We start from the raw sequence: 26,140 nt of genomic DNA on the forward strand, positions 1-26,140 counted from the left end.
TGCACTAGAGTGCCTTCCGTCCCCTGTCCTATTGCTCTCCTATATCTCCTATACCTTTCTTCTATTCCTATATCTCTTCTTCTATTCTTTCATTGATATGTTCTATTACTATTCCTTCTTTTCTATTCTTTCTTAGATATATTTTACTATGAGTATCTCCTCTATAACCTTCTTCATGTATTTTACTATGTGTATTATAGATATATACCCACTAAAACCCTCATTGTGTATTGGACTAAATAAATAAATAAATGAATGAATGAATGAATGAATGAATGAATGAATAAATAAATACATAAACAAACAAACAAACAAATAAATAAATAAATAAATAGATAAACAAATAGATAAACAAGTAGATAAACAAATAGATAAACAAATAGATAAACAAATAAACAAACAAGTAAACAAGTAAACAAGTAAACAAGTAAATAAGTAAACAAGTAAGTAAATAAATAAATAATAAATAAATAAATAAATACGACAATACAATACTATATTTGTATGACAAATAAATAAATAAAAATAATAACATAAATAAGTTTAGCCAAATACTTCGCAAGCTCCCTAAATACGTACATCAGGATGTGATACGTCTGCCTTTGTCAGCAAAACAAGTCGGAATTTCCTGGAAGGATAACCCTTGCTTCTAGTACTGACACATGCCAGATAATTACATTTCCCTATCGCTGTGACCTCAGGCCTCTTTCTTTTTAAGAAAGCATTATCAACCACTTGGGCCCTGGGGCAAAGGTCAGTAAAACAGTGAAGAACAGTTTTGTACTTCCACTCATTTGAGAGGTTAAATGCTCTCAGCAGGATGGCCCAGGTTCATTCCTATGGCTTTCTCCGCAGGTATGTTTATACTACAAAGCCTTTCTAACTTTTGAAAAGTCAGATACTGTCTTAAATGAAGAACAGAGTTGGAAGGAGTGTGTGTGTGTCTGTGTTTCCCTGCCTCCGTTGTGAGTGTAAAATGAATTCAAAGTCTTGGTAGTGATCTATAAAGCCCTACATGGCATCGGGCTAGATTACTCGCTGGACCGTCTTCTGCCGCATGAGTCCAAGCAACCGGTTAGGTCCGACAGAAAAGGTCAGCCTTTTCTAGTTCCTGTCAACCAGACAATGTCACTTGGCGGGGCCTAGGGGAAGAGCCTTCTCTGTGGTGGCCCCGTCCTTCTGGAATCAGCTCCCCCCAGAGATTCGCACTGCCCCAACCCTCCTCGCCTTTCGCAAGAGTCTCAAGTCGCCAAGCATGGGGGAATTAGGTCAAGCCCCCTTCCCTGGTTTATGAGGGGGAAGAGCCTTCTCTGTGGTGGCCCCGACTCTCTGGAATCAGCTCCCCCCAGAGATTCGCACTGCCCCCACCCTCCTTTCCTTAGTTCTATATCTACAGCAGCACGAAGCTTACAACTTCAGCCTCATGATGGTGAATGTGATTTCACCGAAATGTCGCATAGATACTCAAAATATTACGCGGGGCAAAACCCGAACTCAGAACAATCTACATACATAAATATATACATACACACATATACATATGCATATCCTGCTATGATGAAGGCACATATTTGCGACGAATCCCCGCTAGAGATTGTCTCGAACCCTTGTGAACACCCAGAACACCCAGAAGACCACCCTCTAAATTAGACCTTATCTCTGTCCGTTCAATTACGTTTTCAGTGCTACCGTATTATTATTATTATTATTATTATTATTATTATTATTATTATTATTATTATTATTATTATTATTATTATTATTATTTGTTAAGCAAGCTTGAGCTCGCAGGCCTATCCATGATCTGCAAATATAAAAACAAGGCTTCAACGGTTTTCGGAGCAAGGCAATAAAGGCCATAATAATAATGTTTTGCAAATGTGGAGGACCCAATTTCAAAGCCCTCGTTTTTCTCGCGCGATGCTAAAACTAGAAACGGCATTATTGGTTCCAGATGCCTCATTTAGAATAATTATTTTTATTTGCATGAAGCCATCCTATATATTTCTCTTCCAGAAACAAAGCAACTGTAAAACTTTTAAAACAAAAAAACAAAAATCAAATCAAATATTTGCTATTGTCTTTTGAAATGTCTGGTCTTTCAAAAGCTTCTTCCACCGCCACCACCCTCCCTCCAATCACATACATATGCATGCAATATTGTCTTGCAGCCTTCACTTATGAAAACATATTTGCGTTTTACAAATTTCCTAAGTAATTATTTGCATAAAAGAATAGGATTCACGGACAGCTTCGGAGGAACGGTCTTATTCCTCTCTTCCCCCAACCCATCCCCAGCCAAAGTAATATTTGCTCAGTTATCCTTGGGTTGATTTAGCCCAGGGCTCTCCAAACTTGGCAATTTTAAGACTTGTGGACCTCAACTCCCAGAATTCCCTAGCCAGCTGACGAATTCTGGGAGTTGAAGTCCACAAGTCTTACTTTTGCCAAGTTTGGAGACCCCTAATTTAGCCTTAAACCGATATTTGTTATTTTTTTAAAGCACAATTGAACTCTTAGCCTTTTTGCAGCCAGTACCTACTGCTCCCTTTAACTCCTGGTGGCAAGAAGGTACTGTATTTTTGGAGTATAAGACGCACCAGAGTATAAGACGCTCCTTCTACTAAATCTGCACTTCTATTCTACTAGTTTTTCTCATCATTCCTTTCACCCATTTCCTCCCATGTTGACTGTATGACTGTAACTTGTTGCTTATATCCTAAGGTTTTTATTAATATTGCTTCTTCATTGCTTATTTGACCCCTATGACAATCATTAAGTGTCGTACCACATGATTCTTGACAAATGTATATTTTATTTTATGTATGCTGAGAGCATCTGCACCAAGACAAATTCCTTGTGTGTCCAATCACACTTGGCCAATAAAAATTCTATTCTATTCTATTAGTTTTTGGGTTTTTAATGGTTTTGATTGAATGCCATGTGAACCAAATTTATTTTTATTTATTTATTCATTTGTCCAATACACAAATACATAGGAAGAAAAATAGACATGTAGTAATATATATAAGGGTAAAAGTGAACTTAGAGGAGAGGATATATGAAAGAAAGAGAATATATATGATAAGTGAGAGAAAGGAAAGACAATTGGACAGGGGACGAAAGGCACACCAGTGCACTTATGTACGCCCCTTACTGGCCTCTTAGGAACCTGGAGAGGTCAATCGTGGAGAGTCTAAGGGAGAAATGTTGGGGGTTAGGGGTTGACACAATTGAGTCCGGTAATGAGTTCCACGCTTCGACAACTCGATTGTTGAGATCATATTTTTTACAGTCATGTTTGGAGCGGTTCGTATTAAGTTTGAATCTGTTGCGTGCTCTTGTGTTGTTGCGGTTGAAGCTGAAGTAGTCATTGACCGGTAGGACGTTGCAGCATATGATCTTGTGGGCAATACTCAGGCGCCGTAGTTCTAGGCTTTCTAGACCTAGGATTGTTAGTCTATTTTCGTAGGATATTCTGTTTCGAGTGGAGGAGTGAAGGGCTCTTCTGGTGAAATATCTTTGGACATTTTCAAGGGTGTTGATGTCTGAGATGTGGTATGGGTTCCAGACAGATGAGCAGTAGTCTAGGATGGGTCTGGCAAAAGTTTTGTAGGCTCTTGTGAGTAGTGTGAGATTGCCTGAGCAGAAGCTGCGTAGGATCAGGTTAACAACTCTAGAAGCTTTTTTGGTGATATTGTTGCAGTGGGGGAAAAAAAAGACGTAAGAGGTTAGGTACAAGTACAGGGTGTGCTTGTGGGCTACCGAGGAACTAGAGATTTGGCTTAATTAAAATTAAAATCTGCCAAGTTGAGTTTAGGCAGTTTATCATCCGAAGAAATACACCAAGTCATTTTCTGCTTTGAAGTTTCCTGGAAAGAACAGTAATTAATTTGCTGTTGATTTAGAAAGAATCACAGCTGATTGTAATTTTAGACATTATGTTTCCTAAGATTTGCAATACTTGAATATTATTTTTGTCACTGTAACAACATTGCCCAAAAGGCACTAAGAGTTGTTAATCTAATCTCGCGTAGCTTCTTCTTTGCCAATATTTCACTGCTAACCAGAGCATACAAAGCATTTGCTAGACCAATTCTTGAATACATCTCACCTGTCTGGAAACCGCACTGCATTTCAGACTAATGCAATCAAGAGAGTCCAGAAATATTTCACAAGACGAGTCCTCGGTTCGCAACAGAATACCTTATGCCAGTGTTTCCCAACCTGGGCAACTTGAAGATATCTGGACTTCAACTCCCAGAATTCCCCAGCCAGCATTCGCTGGCTGAGGAATTCTGGGAGTTGAAGTCCAAATATCTTCACGTTGCCCAGGTTGGGAAACACTGCCTTATGCCACCAGACTTGAAATGTTGTTGGGCTTAGATAGTTTACAATTCTGTCACCTTTGGTCTGATCTAAATGTAGTTCATAAAATCACCTGCCACAACATCCTCCCTTTCAGTGAACACTTCAGCTTCAACCGCAACAATACACGAGCACACAAGAGATTCAAACTTAATGTAAACCATTTCAAACTCAACTGCAGAAAACACGACTTCAGCAACAGAGTCATCAATGCTTGGAATGCGCTAACTTTCTTCCACAAACCCCCAAAACTTTAACCTTAGACTGTCTACTGTTGACCTGACCCCATTCCTAAGAGGTCTGTAAGGGGCGTGCATAAGTGCACCATTGTTTGTTTGTTTGTTTGTTTATTCATTCATTCATTCATTTATCCATCCATCCATCCATCCATCCATCCATCCATTCATTTATTTATTTACTTATTTATTTATTTATTTATTAGATTTGTATGCTGCCCCTCTCCGTAGAATCATTGTTCCTACGTCCCTGTCTATTTCTATTCTATTCTATTCTATTCTATTCTATTCTATGACAAAAAAAACCCCAAAACAAAATATTAGTCCAGTTGCCATGTTCAGATAACTTCAGCCATCCTCCACCCTAAGGGACTTAAGAGAAATTTCCTGGCAATGAGAACAGGGAGCCCGTGGGACAGCTTGCCTCCAGAAGTTATGGGTGCCTCATCACTGGAAGTTTTTAAGAAAGAAATAACAGAACAGAATTTATTTATTTATTTATTTTGTCCAATACACAATGAAGGGTTTAGTGGGTATATATATATATCAAACCACACCCAGCCACCAATATATATACAGAGCTGAAGGGATTGGATACTGTAGCCTAGAGGATAATTCTCTGCCTTACAAGGCAAAGGTTGCAGGTTGAAGTCCCAGTGGGTATGGCTAGCTGATGAGGCCAAAATAAGGCCGAAATAGATCTATCCTAGTCTCCCTTAATTTTCAAATTCAGCTTAAACATGTGACATATATATATATATATATATATATATATATATATATATATATATATATATGTATAAAACACACACACACATAATAAAATACATGATGAAGGTTATAGAGGAGATACTCATAGTAAAATACAGTATATCTATGAAAGAATAGAAAAGAAGATATAGTAATAGAACATATCAATGAAAGAATAGAAGAAGAGATATAGGAATAGAAGAAAGGTATAGGAGATATAGGAGAGCAATAGGACAGGGGACGGAAGGCACTCTAGTGCACTTGTACTCGCCCCTTACTGACCTCTTAGGAATCTGGATAGGTCAACCGTGGATAATCCAAGGGTAAAGTGTTGGGGGTTTGGGGATGACACTATGGAGTCCGGTAATGAGTTCCACGCTTCGACAACTCGGTTACTGAAGTCATATTTTTTACAGTCAAGTTTGGAGCGGTTAATATTAAGTTTAAATCTGTTGTGTGCTCTTGTGTTGCTGTGGTTGAAGCTGAAGTAGTCACCGACAGGCAGGACGTTACAGCATATGATCTTGTGGGCAATACTTAGATCTTGTTTAAGGCGTCCTAGTTCTAGGCTTTCTAGGCCCAGGATTGAAAGTCTAGTCTCGTAGGGTATTCTGTAACTTGGAAGACCTCTTGCTCAAGCCTAGTCATTTGTCTGGACAAAGGGTTTGGACTAGAAGACCTCCAAGGTCCCTTCCAACTCTTATATTCTTAATTCCACCCAGGTTTGTGCTGCAGAAATACGTTCAGTGAATGCATACAACATCCATCACATGCTCCCTTTTTTCATTTCAGTGCAGTTTTTCAGCCACAGAGTGGCGCTGTTGTGAAAGCCAATCCCTGCTTTGGAACTCCAATTCATTTCGCCAGCAAGAGTTGGCAGCCGTCCAGCTTAAAGAAAGTTTAACTCTGACCGGGGAATCTTTCTCTCTTTCCTGTTGCACCTTCCATTGACTGGGTGCCACACTATACCCTTCTCTGACAGGGGAGCCTTCCCAAATTAATCCAAAAACGCACACTTTTTCCCCTTATCCATCCCCACTGCCCCAAACACGGTCCTCATTATGTAGTTCTCAATAATTCCTTGGATGTTCCCTTTTCTGTTCTGTTCTGGTTCTGGTTCTGTTCCTTTGTCTGTTCTGTTCTGGTTCTATTCCTGTTCCCTTTTCTGTTCTGTTCTTTTGGTTCGGTTCTGTCTCTGTCTCTGGTTCTTTTTCCGGTTCCGGTTCTGGTTCCGGTTCTGGTTCTTTTTCCGGCTCCGGTTCCGGTTCTGGTTCCGGTCCTGTTCTTGTTCCTGTTCCCTTTCTGTTCTGCTCTGTTGGTTCTGTTTTGTTCTGCTTCTGGTTCTAGTCCTGTTCCCTTTTCTGTTCTGTTCTGGTTCTAGTTCTGTTCCTTTTTCTTTTCTGTTCTGTTCTGGTTCTATTCCTGTTCCCTTTTCTGTTCTGTTGGTTCCGTTCTGTCTCTGTCTCTGGCTCCGGTTCTGGTTCCAGTTCCGGTTCTGGTTCCAGTTCTGTTCCTGTTCCTGTTCCCTTTCTTTTCTGCTCTGTTGGTTATGTTTTGTTCTGGTTTTGGTTCTAGTTCTGTTCCCTTTTCTGTTCTGTTCTGTTGGTTCTTTTCCTGTTCCCTTTTCTGTTTTGTTGGTTATGTTAGGTTTGGTTCTGGTTCTGGTTCTGGTTCGGTTATGTTCCTGTTCCCTTTTCCGTTCTGTTCTGTTGGTTCTTTTCCTGTTCCCTTTTCTGTTTTGTTGGTTCTGTTAGGTTTGGTTCTGGTTCTGGTTCGGTTATGTTCTTGTTCCCTTTTCCGTTCTGTTCTGTTGGTTCTGTTCTGGTTCTGTTGCTGTTGCTGTGCTGCGCTGTGCTGTTGGGTGGATATCATATGATCATACAAAGAAGAACAGAACAGAATAGAGCTAGAAGGGGCCCTGGAGATCCTCTAGTCTAGTCCAACCCCTCACCCAAGCAAGAAACTCTACTGCACCCTGTTGTTTCCCCCCTCCCCAGAATAAATTTTCCTTCTTTATTCAAGGCATTTTGTTTGGTATGTTGTTCAGAAATCCCTCGAAGCACAATTGATTGGATTAAATATTTTTTTTTTAAATGCATTATTCATTTTGTCAATGTATTGATTGCCCATCTGGATGCTTTACAACATTAGAAAGGCAACCTTTGGCAAAAACCTATTTGGCCACGCCGTGAATTAAATAACGTGAAAAGATAACCCCACCCCTCAAACCCTAGCAAAAAAAAAAATGGAAAAGAGGAATATTAGCAAAGGTGAGCTACAAATTAGAAATTCTTTTTTTAATAAATAAAAATGTTTCCTATATTTTATGTTTGGTATGTATGTGTTGTATGGTTTTTAACAGTTGGGGTTTTTTTATATAATTTTTATTATTAGATTTGTTCCATTGTCATACTGTTTTTATTACTGTTGTGAGCCGCCCCGAGTCTTCGGAGAGGGGCGGCATACAAATCTAATAAATAATAATAATAATAATAATAATAATAATAATAATAATAATAATAATAATTATTATTATTATTATTATTATTATTATTATTATTATTATTTTCTCCAGAGTTTCCATATATACATCAATACATATACTTATACATATACATATATGTTGTTGTTGTTGTTGTTGTTGTTGTTTGTCCATCATGTTCAAGGAGGGCCTTGACATCCAATGGGTTGTGGACTGTACACAATGCGTCTCCAGGTATCACCCTGGTATATTAGAAACATAGAAGTCTGACGGCAGAAAAAGACCTCATGGTCCATCTAGTCTGCCCTTATACTATTTTCTGTATTTTATCTTAGGATGGATATATGTTTATCCCAGGCATGTTTAAATTCAGTTACTATGGATTTATCTACCACGTCTGCTGGAAGTTTGTTCCAAGGATCTACTACTCTTTCAGTAAAATAATATTTTCTCATGTTGCTTTTGATCTTTCCCCCAACTAACTTCAGATTGTGTCCCCTTGTTCTTGTGTTCACTTTCCTATTAAAAACACTTCCCTCCTGGACCTTATTTAACCCTTTAATATATTTAAATGTTTCGATCATGTCCCCCCTTTTCCTTCTGTCCTCCAGACTATACAGATTGAGTTCATGAAGTCTTTCCTGATACGTTTTATGCTTAAGACCTTCCACCATTCTTGTAGCCCGTCTTTGGACCCGTTCAATTTTGTCAATATCTTTTTGTAGGTGAGGTCTCCAGAACTGAACACAGTATTCCAAATGTGGTCTCACCAGCATTCTATATAGCAGGATCGTAATCTCCCTCTTCCTGCTTGCTATACCTCTAGCTATGCAGCCAAGCATCCTACTTGCTTTCCCTACCGCCTGACTGCACTGTTCACCCATTTTGAGACTGTCAGAAATCACTACCCCTAAATCCTTTTCTTTTGAAGTATTTTCTAACACAGAACTGCCAATACAATACTCAGATTGAGGATTCCTTTTCCCCAAGTGCATTATTTTACATTTGGAAACATCACAGATTGAAAAGTTCCTATTGAAGATACTCCTTCAATATACCAGGGTGACCCGACAGAAAAAACATATAGCCCCTCCCAGGTACAAAGCTAAAGGGATCAGATCCTGTGGCCTAGACGTTAAGAAGCTACAGGATCAAATCCCAGTGAGGGCATGACTAGCTGATGAGGCCAGAACAAGGCTGAAATAGTGCTATCCTAGTCCCCCTTGATTTAAAAAAATTCAGCAAAAACATGTGATCACACACACACACAAATACACACACACAAGTTTGCCTTACACACACACATATGTCAATCACTACATAATTATACAGTTTTATCCAATCAATCATTAATTAATATCCTATTTTTGCACCCATTCTGTTATGTATCAGTCTGTTTTTCCTCATTTCTTCGCACTCTCCTCCCTCTGTCTCAGTCTCCTCCTTCTACCTTCTTACTCCTTCTCTCCCCCTGCCTACTTAACTCCACTCTTTCTTTTCTCCCTTCGCTTTTTACTTCCACTTTCTCCCTCTTAATCTTCCCCTGAGTGATCCTAATCCTAATTCATCTTATATTTAACAGACTGGTAGGTAGCACATTCCCATATTCAAACTATCAGGGTCTCTTCTAAAATTATTCTTTTAAAAATATATATATATATATACAGTGATACCTTGTCTTATGGGGACAAGTTTCATAAGGTGAAAAGTTCATAAGACAAAACAATGTGCCCCATAGGAATCAATGGAAAAGCGATTAACGTGTGCAAACCCAAAACTCACCCCCTTTGCCAGCCGAAGCGCCCGTTTTTGTGCTGCTGGGATTCCCCTGAGGCTCCCCTCCATGCAAAACCCCACCTCCGGACTTCCGTGTTTTTACGATGCTTGCTTTTATGTGATGTGGTTATATGTATATGATTATTACTATTACTACTATTTGTTTATTTGTTTATTTGTTTATTTGTTTATTTGTTTATTTGTTTATTTGTTTATTTGTTTATTTGTTTATTTGTTTATTTGTTTATTTGTTTATTTGTTTATTTGTTTATTTGTTTATTTGTTTATTTGTTTATTTGTTTATTTGTTTATTTGTTTATTTGTTTATTTGTTTATTTGTTTATTTGTTTATTTGTTTATTTTGTTTATTTTGTTTATTTAATTTATTTATTTATATATTTATTTGTTTATTTGTTTATTTGTTTATTTGTTTATTTGTTTATTTGTTTATTTGTTTATTTGTTTATTTGTTTATTTGTTTATTTGTTTATTTGTTTATTTGTTTATTTGTTTATTTGTTTGTTTGTTTGTTTGTTTGTTTGTTTGTTTGTTTGTTTGTTTGTTTGTTTGTTTAATTTATTTGTTTATTTGTTTGTTTGTTTATTTGTTTGTATGCTACCCCTCTCCGCAGACTCGGGATGGCTCACAGCAGTGATAAAACAATATACAATAGCAAATCTAATATTAAAGTCTAAAATAACAATTTTACATTAAAAGCCTAAAAATCCCATTATATGAAAAGCATACACACAAACACACCATACATAAAACTACATAGGCAAAGGGAGGTGTCTAAGGAGCTTGCGAAAGGCAAGGAGGGTGGGGGCAGTCCTAATCTCTGGGGGAAGCTGGTTCCAGGGGGTCGGTGCCACCACAGAGAAGGCTCTTCCCCTGAGTCCCGCCAGCCGACATTGTTTAGTCGATGCGACCCGGAGAAGGCCAATTCTGTGGGACCTAACCGGCTGCTGGGATTTGTGCATAAATAAATAAGTAAGTAAGTAAGTAAGTAAGTAAGTAAGTAAGTAAGTAAGTAAGTAAGTAAGTAAGTAAATAAATAAATAAATAAATTAAAAAAAAAAACAAATAAATACGTACACACACAAACACACAAAAAAACACACACACGGTGAATTTTATCTGGTGCGAATCCTTGGCTGGCCCGCCAGGCGATCCATTGATCTATGAGGAGGGAAAGAGACAGAGAGTGAGGGAGAGAGGCAGAAACAGAGGCAGAGGGAGTCCGAAACAGAGAGAGACACAGAGGGAGGAGGGAGGGATAGAGAGAGATAGAAAGGGGGAGAGACAGAGAGAGATGAAGAAAGAGAGAGACGGAGAAAGAGACAGAGGCAGGAGAGAGAAAGAGAAAGACAGAGAGAGGGGGGAGGGAGGGAGAGAATGACAGAGAAAGATACAGAGATAGAGGGAGAGGGAGAGAGAGAGACAGAGAGGGAGGCGAGAGAAAGAGAAAGACACACAGAGAAAAAAACAGAGCGATGGAGAGGGAGGGAGAAATGGGGGAGAGAGAGACGGAGGGAGACACACAGAGAGAGAGAGAGAGAAAGAGAGAGGGAGAGAGATGGATAGACAGAGAGAAAGACAGACAGAGGGAGAGGGAGAGAGAGAAGGGCAAAGACAGAGACAGAGAGGAAGAAAAGAGAGAGAGAGCGAGGAGAGAAAGAGAAAGAAAGAAAGAGTGAGTGAGAGGAGAGAAAGAGAAAGACAGAGAGAGAGAGGAGAGAAAGAGAAAGACAGAGAGAGAGAGGAGAGAAAGAGAAAGACAGAGAGAGAGAGAAGAAGAGAGACAGAGAGCGAAGAGAGAAAGAGACAGAGACAGAGAGCGAGGAGAGAAAGAAAGAAAGAGAGAGAGAGAGAGACAGAGACGAGAGACAGAGAGGGAGAGGGAGAAGGGGGGAGAGAAAGATGGAGGGAGAGAGCGAGAGCGAGAGCAATCCAATGCTAGAAGAGTCCGGCGTTGGATGGGCAAGGAAAGCTCGGACCACCTCGCGGGTTTTTTTTTCCCCTACGCGTGGCCGAGGACAACGTCGGGGCCGCGGCAAAGGCGCAGCAACTCCGAGCGTGGCTGGGCTTCGAAGGGGGCGCGCCAAGCCGGGCGGTCCTTTCTCCATCGGATCCAACGGAGAGCTCCCCCCCGCTCGCGTGTGGTGGGAGAAAGCAGCCTTTGCCCGGCGTCGGGGCCGTCTTGCGTTTATGCCCCCCCCCGCATAAAGCAGCGTCCCGTGGCCCCCACGACCACTCCCCAAGAGGAATAAAGCTGCAAACGCTCGATCAAATTAAACTTATTTATTCGCACGTTAGTATTAATTTAAAAAACCCCCGCAGTGATGTATAATAAACATGTTGCTATATTTGTACTAAACCTGTTGTTGACATGCAATAAACACGTTGCTGCATTTGTCATAAACATGTTGCTCTATTTATAATAAACATGTTGATACGTAATAAACATGTTACTGTATTTGTAACAAACATTTTGCTGACATGTGATAAACATGTTGCTGTGTTTATAATAAACATGTTGCTGATGTAATAAACATGTTGCTATATTTGTAATAGACATGTTGCTGGTATGTAATAAACATGTATTTGTAACAAACCTGTTGCTGACATGTAATAAACCTGTTGCTGATATGTAATAAACATGTTACTATATTTGTAACAGACATGTTGCTGACACGTAAAAAACACACCAGTGTATTTTTATTAAACCTGTTGCTGACATGTAATAAACACATCACTGCATTTTTCATAAACCTGTTGCTGGCATGTAATAAACATGTTACTGTATTTTTCATAAACCTGTTGCTGACATGTAATAAACACATCACTGCATTTTTCATAAACCTGTTGCTGGCATGTAATAAACATGTTACTGTATTTGTAATAAGCATGTTACTGCATTTGCAGTATTTGTAATAAACATGTTGACATGTAACAAACCTACCTACCTACCTACCTACCTACCTACCTACCTAACTAACTAACTAACTAACTAACTAACTAACTAACTAACTAACATGTTGTATGCAAGGGACATGGAAGGGTTAACAGATACACAGATTCGTGTGGGGCCCAAGTACCTATCAGTGCCCACTCAAGGTTGACTCAGCCTTCCACCCTTCCCATGTGGGTCAAATGAGGACCCAGATTGTTGGGGGAAAATAGGCTGACTCTCTGGAAAACAGAGAGGGCTGTCAAAGTGCTGTGAAGTGGTGTGTGTGTGTGTATGTTTAAAAAGCACATAAAAAGCCCATTATTAAAACCAAACAACTCAGTCATACCATACACAAATCTACAATAGCCTAGCAGTAACTCAGTTACCCCGTGCCTGGTGACATAGGTGGGTTTTGAGTAGCTTATGAAAGGCAAGGAGGATGGGGGCGCTTCTAATCTCCAGGGGGAGTTGATTCCAGAGGGCGGGGGCCACCACAGAGAAGGCTCTTCCCCTAGGTCCCACCAGATGACATTGTTTAGTCCATGGGACCTGGAGAAGGCCGACTCTGTGGGACCTTATCGGTCGCTGGGATTTGTGCAGCAGAAGATGGTCCTGAAGATTTAGATATAAGTCTAAATGCTATATAATAGAATAGAATAGAATAGAATAGAATAGAATTCTTTATTGGCCAGGTGTGATTGGACACACAAGGAATTTGTCTTTGGTGCAGATGCTCTCAGTGTACATAAAAGAAAAAGATACATTTGTCAAGAATCATGTGGTACGACACTTAATGATTGTCATAGGGGTCAAATGAGAAATCAGGAAACAATCAATATTAATAAAAATCTTAAGGATACAAGCAACAAGTTACGGTCATACAGTCCTAAGTGGGAGGAAAAGGATGATAGGAATGATGAGAAAAAACTAGTAGTAATAGTTGTGCAGACTTAGTAAATAGTTTGACAGTGTTGAGGGAATTATTTGTTTAGCAGAGTGATGGCCTTTGGGAAAAAATTGCTCTTGTGTCTAGTTGTCTTGGTGTGCAGTGCTCTGTAGCGACGTTTTGAGGGTAGGAGTTGAAACAGTTTGTGTCCAGGATGGGAGGGGTCAGTAAATATTTTCCCCGCCCTCTTTTTGACTCGTGCAGTATACAGGTCCTCAATGGAAGGCAGGTTGGCAGCCATTGGATTTTTTCTGCAGTTCTGATTCTGCTCTGAAATCCGTGCCGGTCTTATTGGGTTGCAGAACCGAACCAGACAGTTATAGAGGTGCAGATGACAGACTCAATGATTCCTCTGTAGAACTGGATCGGCAGCTCCTTGGACAGGTTGAGCTTCCTGAGTTGGCACAGAAAAAAACATTCTGATTTTGTGTGTTTTGAATATTGATTGAATGGGAAATGTGTAGGCTATTGATATATTTCTTAAAGTACAATGGTACCTTTTTCTGCAGTTCTGATTCTCCTCTGAAGTCCGTGCTGGCCTTGTTGGGTTGCAGAACCGAAGCAGACACTTAAGGCAAGACTGTCCCACCGCTGCCCAGCCACGAGGCATTCCCCCCTCCCACCCCACCCGAGGCGCCCGGCGCGGTCAGCCAGGGGTTAAACGCTGCGCGCTTTTGGAGGCCCGCGCGCCTTCCTTACAGCCGCCGCGCAGCCTCCCGCTTCGAGGCGCAGAGGCTGTGTTTGCTTTCGCCGGGCGCGGGGGCTTCCCTCCGCCCCCTTCCTCCTCTTTCACATGCCGCCCCCAACCACCCCGGCGAGGCTCCCCAGCGCGGATGCCAGGCTCGCTTCTCCCGCGGTAAGGACCCCCTCCCCGCCCCCAGGAAAAAAAAACCCGGTCGGTTGGGGAGAGGAGGCGATCCAGAGCGCTTGTACAAGAGGTGGGGGGGGGGAGGAGAGGGTCTTGGAGGGGGGGAAGGGAGGGGAGAGGGAGGGAAGGAGGCGCCTGCCAGCCAGCCCGCCCCCTCCTCAACCTGGCGCCGGTTGGGGGGGGCCCTCGTCCCGCTCGGCTTCTAGGGAACCCGGCTTCCAAAGGAGCGGCGGGCCCGGGCAGCCAAGCGGGGGTCTCGCCCGGCCCGCCAGCTCCCCCTGCCCCCGGTTGAGTCTCAGGAAGGCGGGCGTCGTTCCAGACTTCGCGGGGACTCCAGGTAAACTCCGCCGACGCCCCCCTCCCTCTCCTCGGCCAGATCTATCGCTTTGGAGCCCGGCGCGGGCGGAGAAAGTCGGGTGAAAGTTTCCCAAAGGGGGGGAAGAAGTTTTCCAAAGGGGGGTGAAGGAGAACGTTTTCCAAAGGGGGGGGGGGAAAGAAATTTTTCAAAAGGGGGAAGGAGAAAGTTTTCCAAAGGGGGGAGACTTCATCCAAGCCGAGAGGATCCCCCCCCTTGGGAAAACCCGGTGTGGAAGGGAAGGGCAGCGAGGCCCCCATCTCACTCCAGGACCATTGGGGGCGCGTGGGGTGAGTATTTGTATGTCAGAACCCCGCCACTCTTTGCCGTTGGCGAGTTCGTTCCCCGCGGGAGCAAAACGGCCGCGGTGCGGCGCAAGGACCGGGCGCTCGGGCGGGATTTGCAGGGGGCTGAGTGGGTGCGTGCGTGGAAACGAGCGCAGGGGGGGAGGGTGACTCGCGACTGGGAGAGAGGAAACCGAGGCAGGTCCGGGGAAAACGAGTGTAAAAGTTTTGGGGGTGGCGGCTGAGTAGATGAGTGCGTGGAGACGAGCGCGCGCGGGGGGGAGAGGGTAGGAAACGGAGGGAGGTCCGGGGAAACGAGTGTAAAAGTGGTAGAGGTGGGGGGGAACCCCTCCCTTGCCGCCCTCACCCCCCCTCCAACCCGTGGTAAGCCCGGTCCTGGACGCACTGCAAGAGTTGAGCTTGGAGTCGTTTGTGCGGAGCGCCCAGCCTCGAAGAGGGTGCGTGGGTTAGTGTGAAGGGGGGGGGGATGGAGGAGATTCTCTAGTCAAATAACTAACACACGCACACACACACACACACACACACACACAAACACACCGCCGCCCCGCTTTGGATAGCCAGAAGGGAGTTTTCCAAGATCTGGGAAGCTTGGGCGAAGTATTTTATTTTTATTTATTTATTTTGTCCAATACACAATGATACACAATGAAGCTTATAGAGAAGATATAGGAGATATAGGAGAGACTATAGGACAGGGGACGGAAGGCACTCTAGTGCGCTTATGCACGCCCCTTACTGACCTCTTAGGAATCAGGATAGGTCAATCGTGGATAATCTAAGGGTAAAGTGTTGGGGGTTTGGGGATGACACTATGGAGTCCGGTAATGAGTCCCACGCTTCGACAACTCGGTTACTGAAGTCATATTTTTAAGTCAAGTTTGGAGCGGTTAATATTAAGCTTGAATCTGTTGTGTGTTCTGTGTTGCGCCTCCTGGCAAGGGCGCGAGAGCAAAACCCAACTTTGCGCGCGGGACTTGAAGCGCCGCCGCCCTCCTCCTCCTCCTCCTCCCATCTTCATTTCTAGGTGGAGCTTTGGGGAGAAGGGGAGGGGAAGGCCCTTTCGCCTCCTCCGAGCCCTTCCCTCCTCCTCCTCCTCCTCCTTTTCCACCTGAAACCGCAGCCGCGGACGCGAAACAGTTTGGAGACGTTGCCTGTCCTTGAAATCTGCAAACCCTCCATAAGGGCGCAAGGGAGGGGTGGAAGAGGAGGAGGGGGCTGGGGGCAAAAAAAGCCGAAGGCGACTTTGAATGGGAAACGAGGGTCCCCGGAGGCTGCTTGCTGGGGGAGTCCGCCGCAGGGCTGGAAGGTTATGGCTGAGAGTCGGAGGTGGAGATGATCAAAGCGGCGGAGGGTCGCGGTAAGCTTTTTTTTTTCCCCCCGCGCCGAATCCTTCGAAACGAAGCTCTCCGGGCTGAGCCCGGCGCGCCGGGAGTGGGTGGGAGTGGGAGCGCGCAGGGCCGCCTTAAACAGCGTTGTGGCCACCCCCCATCCCGGGCAAGGCGGTCTACTCGGGGGCCCCAAGGCGACTACTCGCAGGAATTAAGGGGGCGTGCGTAAGCGCGCCGTTGTGCCTACCGCCCCTGCCTTTCTATCCCGTTGTCCAAATTTATCTGTAGCTACTTTGCTTTTGTTTATGTTTATGCCGATACCTGCTACCTTGTACATGTTTGGCAAAATAAACAGGAAGGAAGGAAGGAAGGAAGGAAGGAAGGAAGGAAGGAAGGAAGGAAGGAAAGATTAGGGAGGGAGGGAGGGAGAAAGGGAAAGGGAAGGGCAAGTGAGAGAAGGAAGGAAGGAAGATTAAATAGAGAGGGAGAAAGGGAATGGGAAAGAAGGAAGGAAGGAAGGAAGGAAGGAAGGAAGGAAGGAAAGATTAGGGAGGGAGGGAGGGAGGGAGAAAGGGAAAGGGAAGGGCAAGTGAGAGAAGGAAGAAAGGAAGATTAAATAGAGAGGGAGAAAGGGAATGGGAAAGAAGGAAGGAAGGAAGGAAGGAAGGAAAGATTAGGGAGGGAGGGAGGGAGAAAGGGAAAGGGAAGGGCAAGTGAGAGAAGGAAGGAAGGAAGATTAAATAGAGAGGGAGAAAGGGAATGGGAAAGAAGGAAGGAAGGAAGGAAGGAAGGAAGGAAGGAAAGATTAGGGAGGGAGGGAGGGAGGGAGAAAGGGAAAGGGAAGGGCAAGTGAGAGAAGGAAGGAAGGAAGATTAAATAGAGAGGGAGAAAGGGAATGGGAAAGAAGGAAGGAAGGAAAGAAGGAAGGAAGCAAGGAAAGAAGAAAGCAAGGAAGGAAAGAGAAATTAGGGAGGGATGGAGAAAGGGAAAGGGAAGAGCAAGTGAGAAAAGGAAGGAAAGAAGGAAAGAAGGAAAGAAGGAAAGAAGGAAAGAAGGAAGATTAAATAAAGAGGGAGGGAGGCAAAGGGAAGGGCAAGTGAGAGAAGGAAGGAAGGAAGGAAGGAAGGAAAGAGATTAGAGAGGGAGGGAGAAAGGGAAAGGGAAGGGAAAGAGAGAGGAAGGAAGGAAGGAAGAAAGAAAGAAAGAAAGAACGATGTGAAGGGTTGATCAAATGAAACATATACAGTATTTATCAGTCTGATTGTCATTAGTATTAAATTTTTTTAAAGGCAGCCACATGTAACAAACTCTTTGCTGCATTTATAGGATGGAGGGTGCATTGAAGGGTTAACATATTACTACAGATTAATATGGGGCCCGTGCTCTTAGGGGTCCCACGGGCAGGAATGGGCTACTGCCTGGACAGGCGGGGAGGAAATGGAGCTCCACCCCAGAAACACCCAATTTACACTGAAAGATGTTGAAAGCAAATGCATAAGCCACGCCCACAGTGTGATAGTAAACATTTTGGTAGCCCTTCACTGCCCATGGGGCCCATGCATTAAGACAGCCCCTGGAGGGCATAGTTCCCTCTAAGCTGAGCAGTGAGCAATCGCTCACTTAAAAATCATCATCAACTCAGAGTTTTCCAAACCTGCCCAGAAGCCGAGAGGGAAAGAGTGAGAGGGAAGGAGAGAGAGAGGAAGAGAAGAAGAGAGAGAAACAGATAGAAAAAAGAGAGGAAGGAAAAGAGAAAGAAAAAGAATGGGAGTAAGGAAGAGAGAAAGAAAATAAAAATCTAGTTTGAAACTAGCTCAACTATTTAAGTGGCATTTTGATATTGATAGAGTTGCCCTATTATGAGCTCACTGTTATAGACACACAGTACAGTATTTTATTTTGAAATTCTCTGAGGCAAAACAGGGTGGGTTTTTTATTTGTTTGTTTGTTTGTTTGTTTGTTCGTCCGTCCGTCCGTCCATTTATTTATTTATTTATTTATTTATCTATCTATCTATTTATCTATTTATCTATCTATCTATTTATTATTTCTGTGTCGCCCAGTCCCGAAGGGACTGCCGCTCAGACACTATACTTTTCCGCCCACCTCCCAAAAAAATTAGAGGGAACACTGCTGGAGGGTATCACCTGCGGAACCCTTGCAGCAGGGTGTGGGGGTGGAGGGGTGGAGAAGCTAGAGTCAGGGTGGAAGGAGAGGAATTTGATTTCATTTAATTTAACTTATTCAATTTATAAGCCACCCAATTCCTTTCAGACTTAGGAAGGCATTCACCCCCACCCCCACCCCCGCAGGCCTTTCCTCTGTCTCCCAGCAGCCTTTTTTTGCATCTCAGTTCCTGCATCTCAGTTCTGGGGAGAAACAGAGAAAAAAGTGTGTGACTGTGTTTGTGTGTGTGTGTGTGTGTGTGTGTGAGAGAGAGAGAGAGAGAGAGAGTGAGTGAGAAAGAAAGAGAGAAAGAAAGAAAGAGAGAGAGTGAGTGTGAGAGAGAAAGAGACAGAGAGAGAGAAAAGAGAGAGAAAGAGAGTGAGTGAGAAAGAGAAAGAGAGAGAAAGAGACAGAGAGAGAGAGTGAATGAGAAAGAACAAGAGAGAGAAAGTGAGAGAGAAAGAGAGAGAGAGGGAAAGAGAGAAAGAGAGAGAGGAAGAGAAAGAGAGAGGAAGAGAGAGAAAAAGAGGGAGAGAGAAAGAGAGAGAGAGAGTGAGAAAGAGAGAGAGAGAAAAAGAGGGAGAGAGAAAGAGAGAGAGAGTGAGAGAGAGAGAAAGGGAAAGAGAGAAAGAGAGAGAGAAAGAGAGAGAGAGAAAAAAAGAGAGAGAAAAAGAGGGAGAGAGAGAGGGAGTGAGAAAGAGAGAGAGAGAGAAAGGGAAAGAGAGAAACAGAGAGAGAGAAAAAGAGAGAAAGAGAGAGAGTGAGAGAAAAAAAGAAAGAGAGAAAAAGAGAGAGCAACAGAGAGTGAGAGAAAGAGAGAGAGAGAGAGAAAGAGAGAGAGAGAGAGAAAGAAAGAGAGAGAGAGGGAGGGAGGGAGTCCTTGTGATTTTGCCTGTTTACTGAACACACCCCTTCCAGGCTGTGGATTGGGGATAGTGGTGGTGGTGGGTAGGACTTTATTTTCCTACCTACTTTATTTATTTCCCCCGGAGAGCTCCAAATTTCTGCACAACTCCCCCCAACTCGGGGTTCAAACCAGCGTGGCTCAAAAAAAAAAATCTAAAAGGTGCAACTTAAAAAGAAGGGGGTGTAAAAAAAAAAATCAGGTGGTCCCCTTTCTCCCCCCCCTTCCTCCCACAGGTCTGTTAAGTCTCAGCAGAGTCTCTTTTGTTCCTTGAAGGGGCGCGGTGGGAATGCTTTAAAATTCTTCCTTTTGAAGGAGGTGGGGTGGCCTTGCTGGGGAGGAGGAATCCTCTCTATCCACGCCAGGCTGCACGTTCAATTTGGTAGCTATTTGCCTAGAAACGCCCCTGTGAAAAAAAAATTCTCTGCACTCTCCGGGTTTTGGATGAAGACCTGGTGTCTCAGCCTTGGCTGCTCACCTGTCATGTTGAGGGTGTTTGTGGGGTGTGGATTCTCTTCTTGGGATGTTGTCTCAATTTGGAGGTGAGATTGGAAAGACAGAAGTGAGGGAGGCACAAAAAAGTCCTATTGGAATTGGAGGGCAGATAAATCTAGACAGACAGACAGACAGACAGACAGACAGACAAAGAAGTCTGTCTGAGTCCTTGGGGTTGGGCAGCATAGAAGTCAAATCAAATTGTTGTTGTTGTTGTTGTTGTTATTTCATTATTTCATTATTTCATTATTTCATTATTTCATTATTTCATTATTTCATTATTTCATTATTTCATTATTTCATTATTTCATTATTTCATTATTTCATTATTTCATTATTTCATTATTTCATTATTTCATTATTTCATTATTTCATTATTTCATTATTTCATTATTTCATTATTTCATTATTTCATTATTTAGATTTGTATGCCGCCTTTCTCCAAATAAATAAGTAAAGTAAATAAACAACTAACTAACTAACTAACTAACTAACTAACTAACTAACTAACTAACTAACTAAACTAAACTAACTAACTAACTAACTAACTAACTAAACTAACTAACTAACTAACTAACTAACTAACTAACTAACTAAACTAACTAACTAACTAACTAACTAACTAACTAACTAACTAAATAAATAAATAAATAAATAAATAAATAAATAAATGGTGCATTTAAGCCCACCCTCAGGAACAGCCTCCTCTTGTATATTATTATTATTATTATTAAAAATCAATTTTATTTAGAAACATAGAAACATAGAAACATAGAAGTTTGACGGCAGAAAAAGACCTCCTGGTCCATCTAGTCTGCCCTTATACTATTTTCTGTATTTTATCTTAGGATGGATATATGTTTATCCCAGGCATGTTTAAATTCAGTTACTGTGGATTTATCTACCACGTCTGCTGGAAGTTTGTTCCAAGGATCTACTACTCTTTCAGTAAAATAATATTTTCTCATGTTGCTATTTAAATACCTTTACACACACAACATACAGTACAAACCCCAAACGTTTAAAAAGAAAATTGGACAAATGTGAGGCAAATCTGTTTGACGGTTCTAACTGTGTATACAGTCGGTTGCCTATTTTAAATAATAGTCAAATATTATTTTTTCTTGGAAGAATAATAATCTTAATTAGTATAAATAGTCTTAGATCTCCATATTTCCGTTAACTATTTTTCACTAGGCAATTGCTCTTTATATATGTTAATTAGTAACAAAAAGATATTGACCAAATTGAACGGGTCCAAAGACGGGCTGCAAGAATGGTGGAAGGTCTTAAGCATAAAACATATCAGGAAAGACTTAATGAACTCAATCTGTATAGTCTGGAGGACAGAAGGAAAAGTGGGGACATGATCGAAACATTTAAATATGTTAAAGGGTTAAATAAGGTTCAGGAGGGAAGTGTTTTTAATAGGAAAGTGAACACAAGAACAAGGGGGCACAATCTGAGGTCAGTTGGGGGAAAGATCAGAAGCAATTTGAGAAAATGTTATTTTACTGAAAGAGTAGTAGATGCTTGGAACAAACTTCCAGCAAACGTGGTTGATAAATCCACAGGAACTGAATTTAAACATGCCCGGGATAAACATCCATCCGTCCTATGATAAAATACAGAAAATAGTATAAGGGCAGACTAGATGGACCATGAGGTCTTTTTCTGCCGTCAATCTTCTGTGTTTCTATGTTTCTAATTACATATACTGTGTCAGTTTGACCTCTTCTCTAACCAGCAGTAAAATAGATCCCAACAATTGTAAAATACAGACTCTTCCTTGTTTTTTAGTTCTAGAGTTAGTTTATTCATCTCTGCACAAGATGTGATATTTCTCTAGTATCTCCTCCTCTTGCGGTACCGTTTCACTTTTCCGCTAGCCTAGCTGTTATATGGATGTTATATGGATGACCAGATATAACTATTTTTCCCTAGTTTTTGATTCCTAGTAGGAAACATTCTAGGGTTTTCTCTATCTTGATTCCCAAAATTTCCTCTAACCAGCTTCCGATTTCCCCCCAAAATAATTTTGCCTTATCGCACAACCTCCTTCATTCCTACATCTGCTTCACCCTGTGTCAGCTCAGTTAAATTGAATCCATTTTTAGAGGGAGGGTCAGCCAATGGAGTGGGGTGGTCTTTATCTTTGCATGTCCAGTTGTCCGCATCGTGATTTCCAGCCTAGAGGGCAAAGAGCCTCGACAAGTGGGATGGAATACAGTGATACCTCGTCTTACAAACCCCTCGTCATACAAACTTTTCGAGATACAAAGCCGGGGTTTAAGATTTTTTTGCCTCTTCTTCCAAACTATTTTCACCTTACAATCCCAAGCCACCGCCACTGGGATGCCCCACCTCCGGACTTCTATTGCCAGTGAAGCACCCATTTTTGCACTGCTGGGATTCCCCTGAGGCTCCCCTCCATGGGAAACCCCACCTCCAGACTTCCGTGTTTTTGCGATGCTGCAGGGGAATCCTAGCAGCGCAAAAATGGGTGCTTCACTGGCACAGAAGTCCGGAGGCGGGGTTTCCCAGCGAGGGGAGCCACAGCGAAATCGCAGCATCACAAAAACATGGAAGTCCGGAGGTGGGGTTTCCCAGCGAGGGGAGCCACAGCAAAATCACAGTATCACAAAAACATGGAATTCCGGAGGTGGGGTTTCCCAGCAAGGGGAGCCACAGCGAAATCGCAGCATCACAAAAACATGGAAGTCCGGAGGTTGGGTTTCCCAGCAAGGGGAGCCACAGCGAAATCGCAGCATCACAAAAACATGGAAGTCCGGAGGTGGGGTTTCCCAGCAAGGGGAGCCACAGCGAAATCACAGTATCACAAAAACATGGAAGTCCGGAGGTGGGGTTTCCCAGCAAGGGGAGCCACAGCGAAATCACAGTATCACAAAAACACAGAAGTCCAGAGGTGGGGTTTCAAGGACTTCCATGTTTTTGTGATGATGCAATTTCACTGAGGCTCCCCTCACTGAGAAACCCCACCTCTGGATATCCATTGCCAGTGAAGCAGCCATTTTTGTGCTGCTGGGATTCCCTGCTGGGATTTCCCTGCAGCATCACAAAAACACGGAAGTCTGGAGGTGGGGTTTCCCATGGAGGGGAGGCTCAGGGGAATCCCAGCAGTGCAAAAATGGGCACTTCGGCTGGCAAAAGGGGTGAGTTTTGGGCTTGCACGCATTAATTGCTTTTCCGTTGATTCCTATGGGAAACATTGTTTAGTCTTACAAACTTTTCACCTTACAAACCTCGTCCCGGAACCAATTAAGTTCGTAATTTGATTTCATCCAGTATCTATTCCTTTCTCTGCAAAGGAGGAAATACTTTTTTTTATTTGGGGTCTCTGCTTCCACCACAGTTGACTTTGGGGCAGGACCTGAAACAGAGGGGGTAAGTTTATGCACTATTTATTGAAAATAGGTTTTTTTATTGTCTTTTCCTTCTCTAGTACCTTAGTATGATCTTTCATTACTTTTAAAATCAGAAATAATTCAATAGTGTGTTTTTACCCATAAACGCTTTAATCATTATCTAGGATTGAACTTTTATAGCAATGAAAGAAAATTGAGCTATTTGCCTAATCTGTTCTCATAGTGAACCTTGTGGGTTCAGGACAAAACCTTAAAATGTTACTGTGATCCTCAACGAATAATGCGGTGTATCCTTTTTTGTGGCTCTTCAAATAATGGGACTTAATCAACAGAACAAGAGTCCAAGCACGAATTTGAGAACTTATCTTGGTCGGTAAGCCACTCCCACTCAGTCACATGACCTTTAAGTCACCTTAGAAACATAGAAACATAGAAACATAGAAGTCTGACGGCAGAAAAAGACCTCATGGTCCATCTAGTCTGCCCTTATACTATTTTCTGTATTTTATCTTAGGATGGATCTATGTTTATCCCAGGCATGTTTAAATTCAGTTACTGTGGATTCATCTACCACGTCTGCTGGAAGTTTGTTCCAAGGATCTACTACTCTTTCAGTAAAATAATATTTTCTCATGTTCCTTTTGATCTTTCCCCCAACTAACTTCAGTTTGTGTCCCCTTGTTCTTGTGTTCACTTTCCTATACCTTCCTGGTCACATGATTGTCAAGCCGCTCCCACCTGGTCACATAGCAAGCAAGCCACTCCTACCCGGTCACATGACCATCAAGCCACACCCACAAAATAAGCCACACCCACAATGTGGTAGTAAATTTTTTTGCAGCCTTTCACTGTTCATCTCTAACTCCCCATCCTTTAACTTTTGCCTTTGGTTTGTTAAAAGTCTGCAGAGTTTTTACAGAGGCGCAAAAGAGAACAAACCCTTCCCTACACCTCTCCCCCAGTAATCAGCAACCAGATCAGCATAGATTAACTTCAAGGTTCAGAACAACAATCAAGTGAACAATACTCTAATCAAGAAACTGCCAAAGAGCCATTAGTAAACAGCCCAGCCCAGGGGTCAGCAATCTACGGCTCTGAAGCCGCATGGAGCCCTCTTTCATCCCTCAGATTTTGGCTCCCTGTCGCTCAAAATATGGGTCACAACTGCCAATGTGTGATAAGCCGCTGGCAAGCAATTTATTAAGCTTTTCGACTCCCTCCCCCCGTAGGCCAACCATCGATAAATCCAAGAAAAGAAAAGTTTCAGAAGAAAACAGAACCTTTAATTCAACTATCACCAGGGAACAATTTGTAATACCATGTCAGTTGAGTTTGACCTTTGAGCTTTTCTATAGTTAATTAGGCATGCGGGTTTCAAAACTGTAGTTAGTTTTCTTCTCTTGTTTTGCTGAATTTGAAAATTAAGGGAGACTAGGATAGATCTATTTCGGCCTTATTTTGGCCTCATCAGCTGGCCATACCCACTGGGACTTGAACCTGCAACCTTTGCCTTATAAGGCAGAGAATTAACCTCTAGGCTACAGTATCCAATCCCTTCAGCTCTGCACCAGGGAAGGGTTACATATTTTTGTGTCGAATCACCCTGGTGTATTGAAGGAACATCACAAGCTCCTTATTTACCTCTCGGCCCAACCCAGGGCCATTTCCAAGGCAGTTAATTCTATTGATAGCCGACAATTCTATCTGTATGTGTCACATGTTTTTTTGCTGAATTTGAAAATTAAGGGAGACTAGGATAGATCTATTTCGGCCTTATTTTGGCCTCATCAGCTAGCCATACCCACTGGGACTTGAACCTGCAACCTTTGCCTTGTAAGGCAGAGAATTATCCTCTAGGCTACAGTATCCAATCCCTTCAGCTCTGCACCAGGGAAGGGTTATATATTTTTGTGTTGAATCACCCTGGTGTATTGAAGGGAACATCACAGCTCCTTATTTGCCTCTTGGCCCAACCCAGGGCCATTTTCAAGGCAGTTATTTATTTTTATTTATTTATTACTTAGATTTGTATGCCGCCCCTCTCCGAAGACTCGGCCTTATTTTGGCCTCATCAGCTAGCCATACCCACTGGGACTTGAACCTGCAACCATTGCCTTGTAAGGCAGAGAATTATCCTCTAGTGTATATATAGAGTTTATATATATATATATATATATATATATATATATATATATATATATATATATATATATATATATATATATATATATATTTGTTTTCGTAAATTTTCACGGGTATATGTATGTAGATTGTTCTGAGTTCGGGTTTTGCCCTGTGTAATATTTTGCATGTTTATGCGACGTTTCGGTGAAATCACATTCACCATTCTAGATCTGAATGAATGAAATATTCTCATTGAATATTTCGTTCTGTACAAAGTTGAATGTGAAATTGATTGTCAATCAGTGTTGCTTCCTAAGTGGACAGTTTGATTTTACAGGGGTTTGATTTACTTGGAGTTATATATTGTGTTGTTTAAGTGTTCCCTTTATTTATTTTGAGCAGTGTATATAATATAGTTAATTAGGCAACATGAGCATCAAATTGCATTTTTTTACATAGCCATCTTGCAAACTTCCAGGAAAATCTTGATGCAGTCAGGGATGAGCAAGGGGAGCGATTCCACCAAGATTTGAAGGTCCTGGAGGCACACTTCAGAAAAAGTGATTTTTTTAACCTTAATAGGTGTAATGACTATTCCATTAAAAAAACTACTACAGTAATACCTTGTCTTACAAACTTAATTGGTTCCGGAAGTAGGTTCGTAAGGTGAAAAGTTCGTAAGACGAAACATAGTTTCC

The 26,140-nt window shown here is 42.3% G+C and overlaps 1 protein-coding gene across 5 annotated transcripts in view; it reads left to right on the forward strand.

Moving 5' to 3' along the window:
- Window positions 1-14,263: 14,263 nt before the first annotated feature.
- NTF3 (neurotrophin 3) overlaps window positions 14,264-26,140 on the forward strand; it is an 89,083-nt gene continuing 77,206 nt past the window's right edge. The window contains exon 1 of one of the 5 annotated variants that reach the window (XM_070754692.1): window positions 14,264-14,367. Coding sequence is in view for 1 of the 5 variants with exons in the window: in XM_070754688.1 (XP_070610789.1) it covers window positions 16,372-16,396 (25 nt within the window). In the remaining 4 variants the exon portion in view is untranslated. Of the gene's footprint in view, window positions 14,368-14,652; window positions 14,717-16,152; window positions 16,397-26,140 lie in introns of those variants that run through there. The other 4 variants (XM_070754691.1, XM_070754689.1, XM_070754688.1 and 1 more) reach the window with 4 other exon arrangements.

This window comes from Erythrolamprus reginae, chromosome 6 (assembly GCF_031021105.1).
Source record: "Erythrolamprus reginae isolate rEryReg1 chromosome 6, rEryReg1.hap1, whole genome shotgun sequence".
NCBI classification, from domain to species: domain Eukaryota; kingdom Metazoa; phylum Chordata; class Lepidosauria; order Squamata; family Dipsadidae; genus Erythrolamprus; species Erythrolamprus reginae.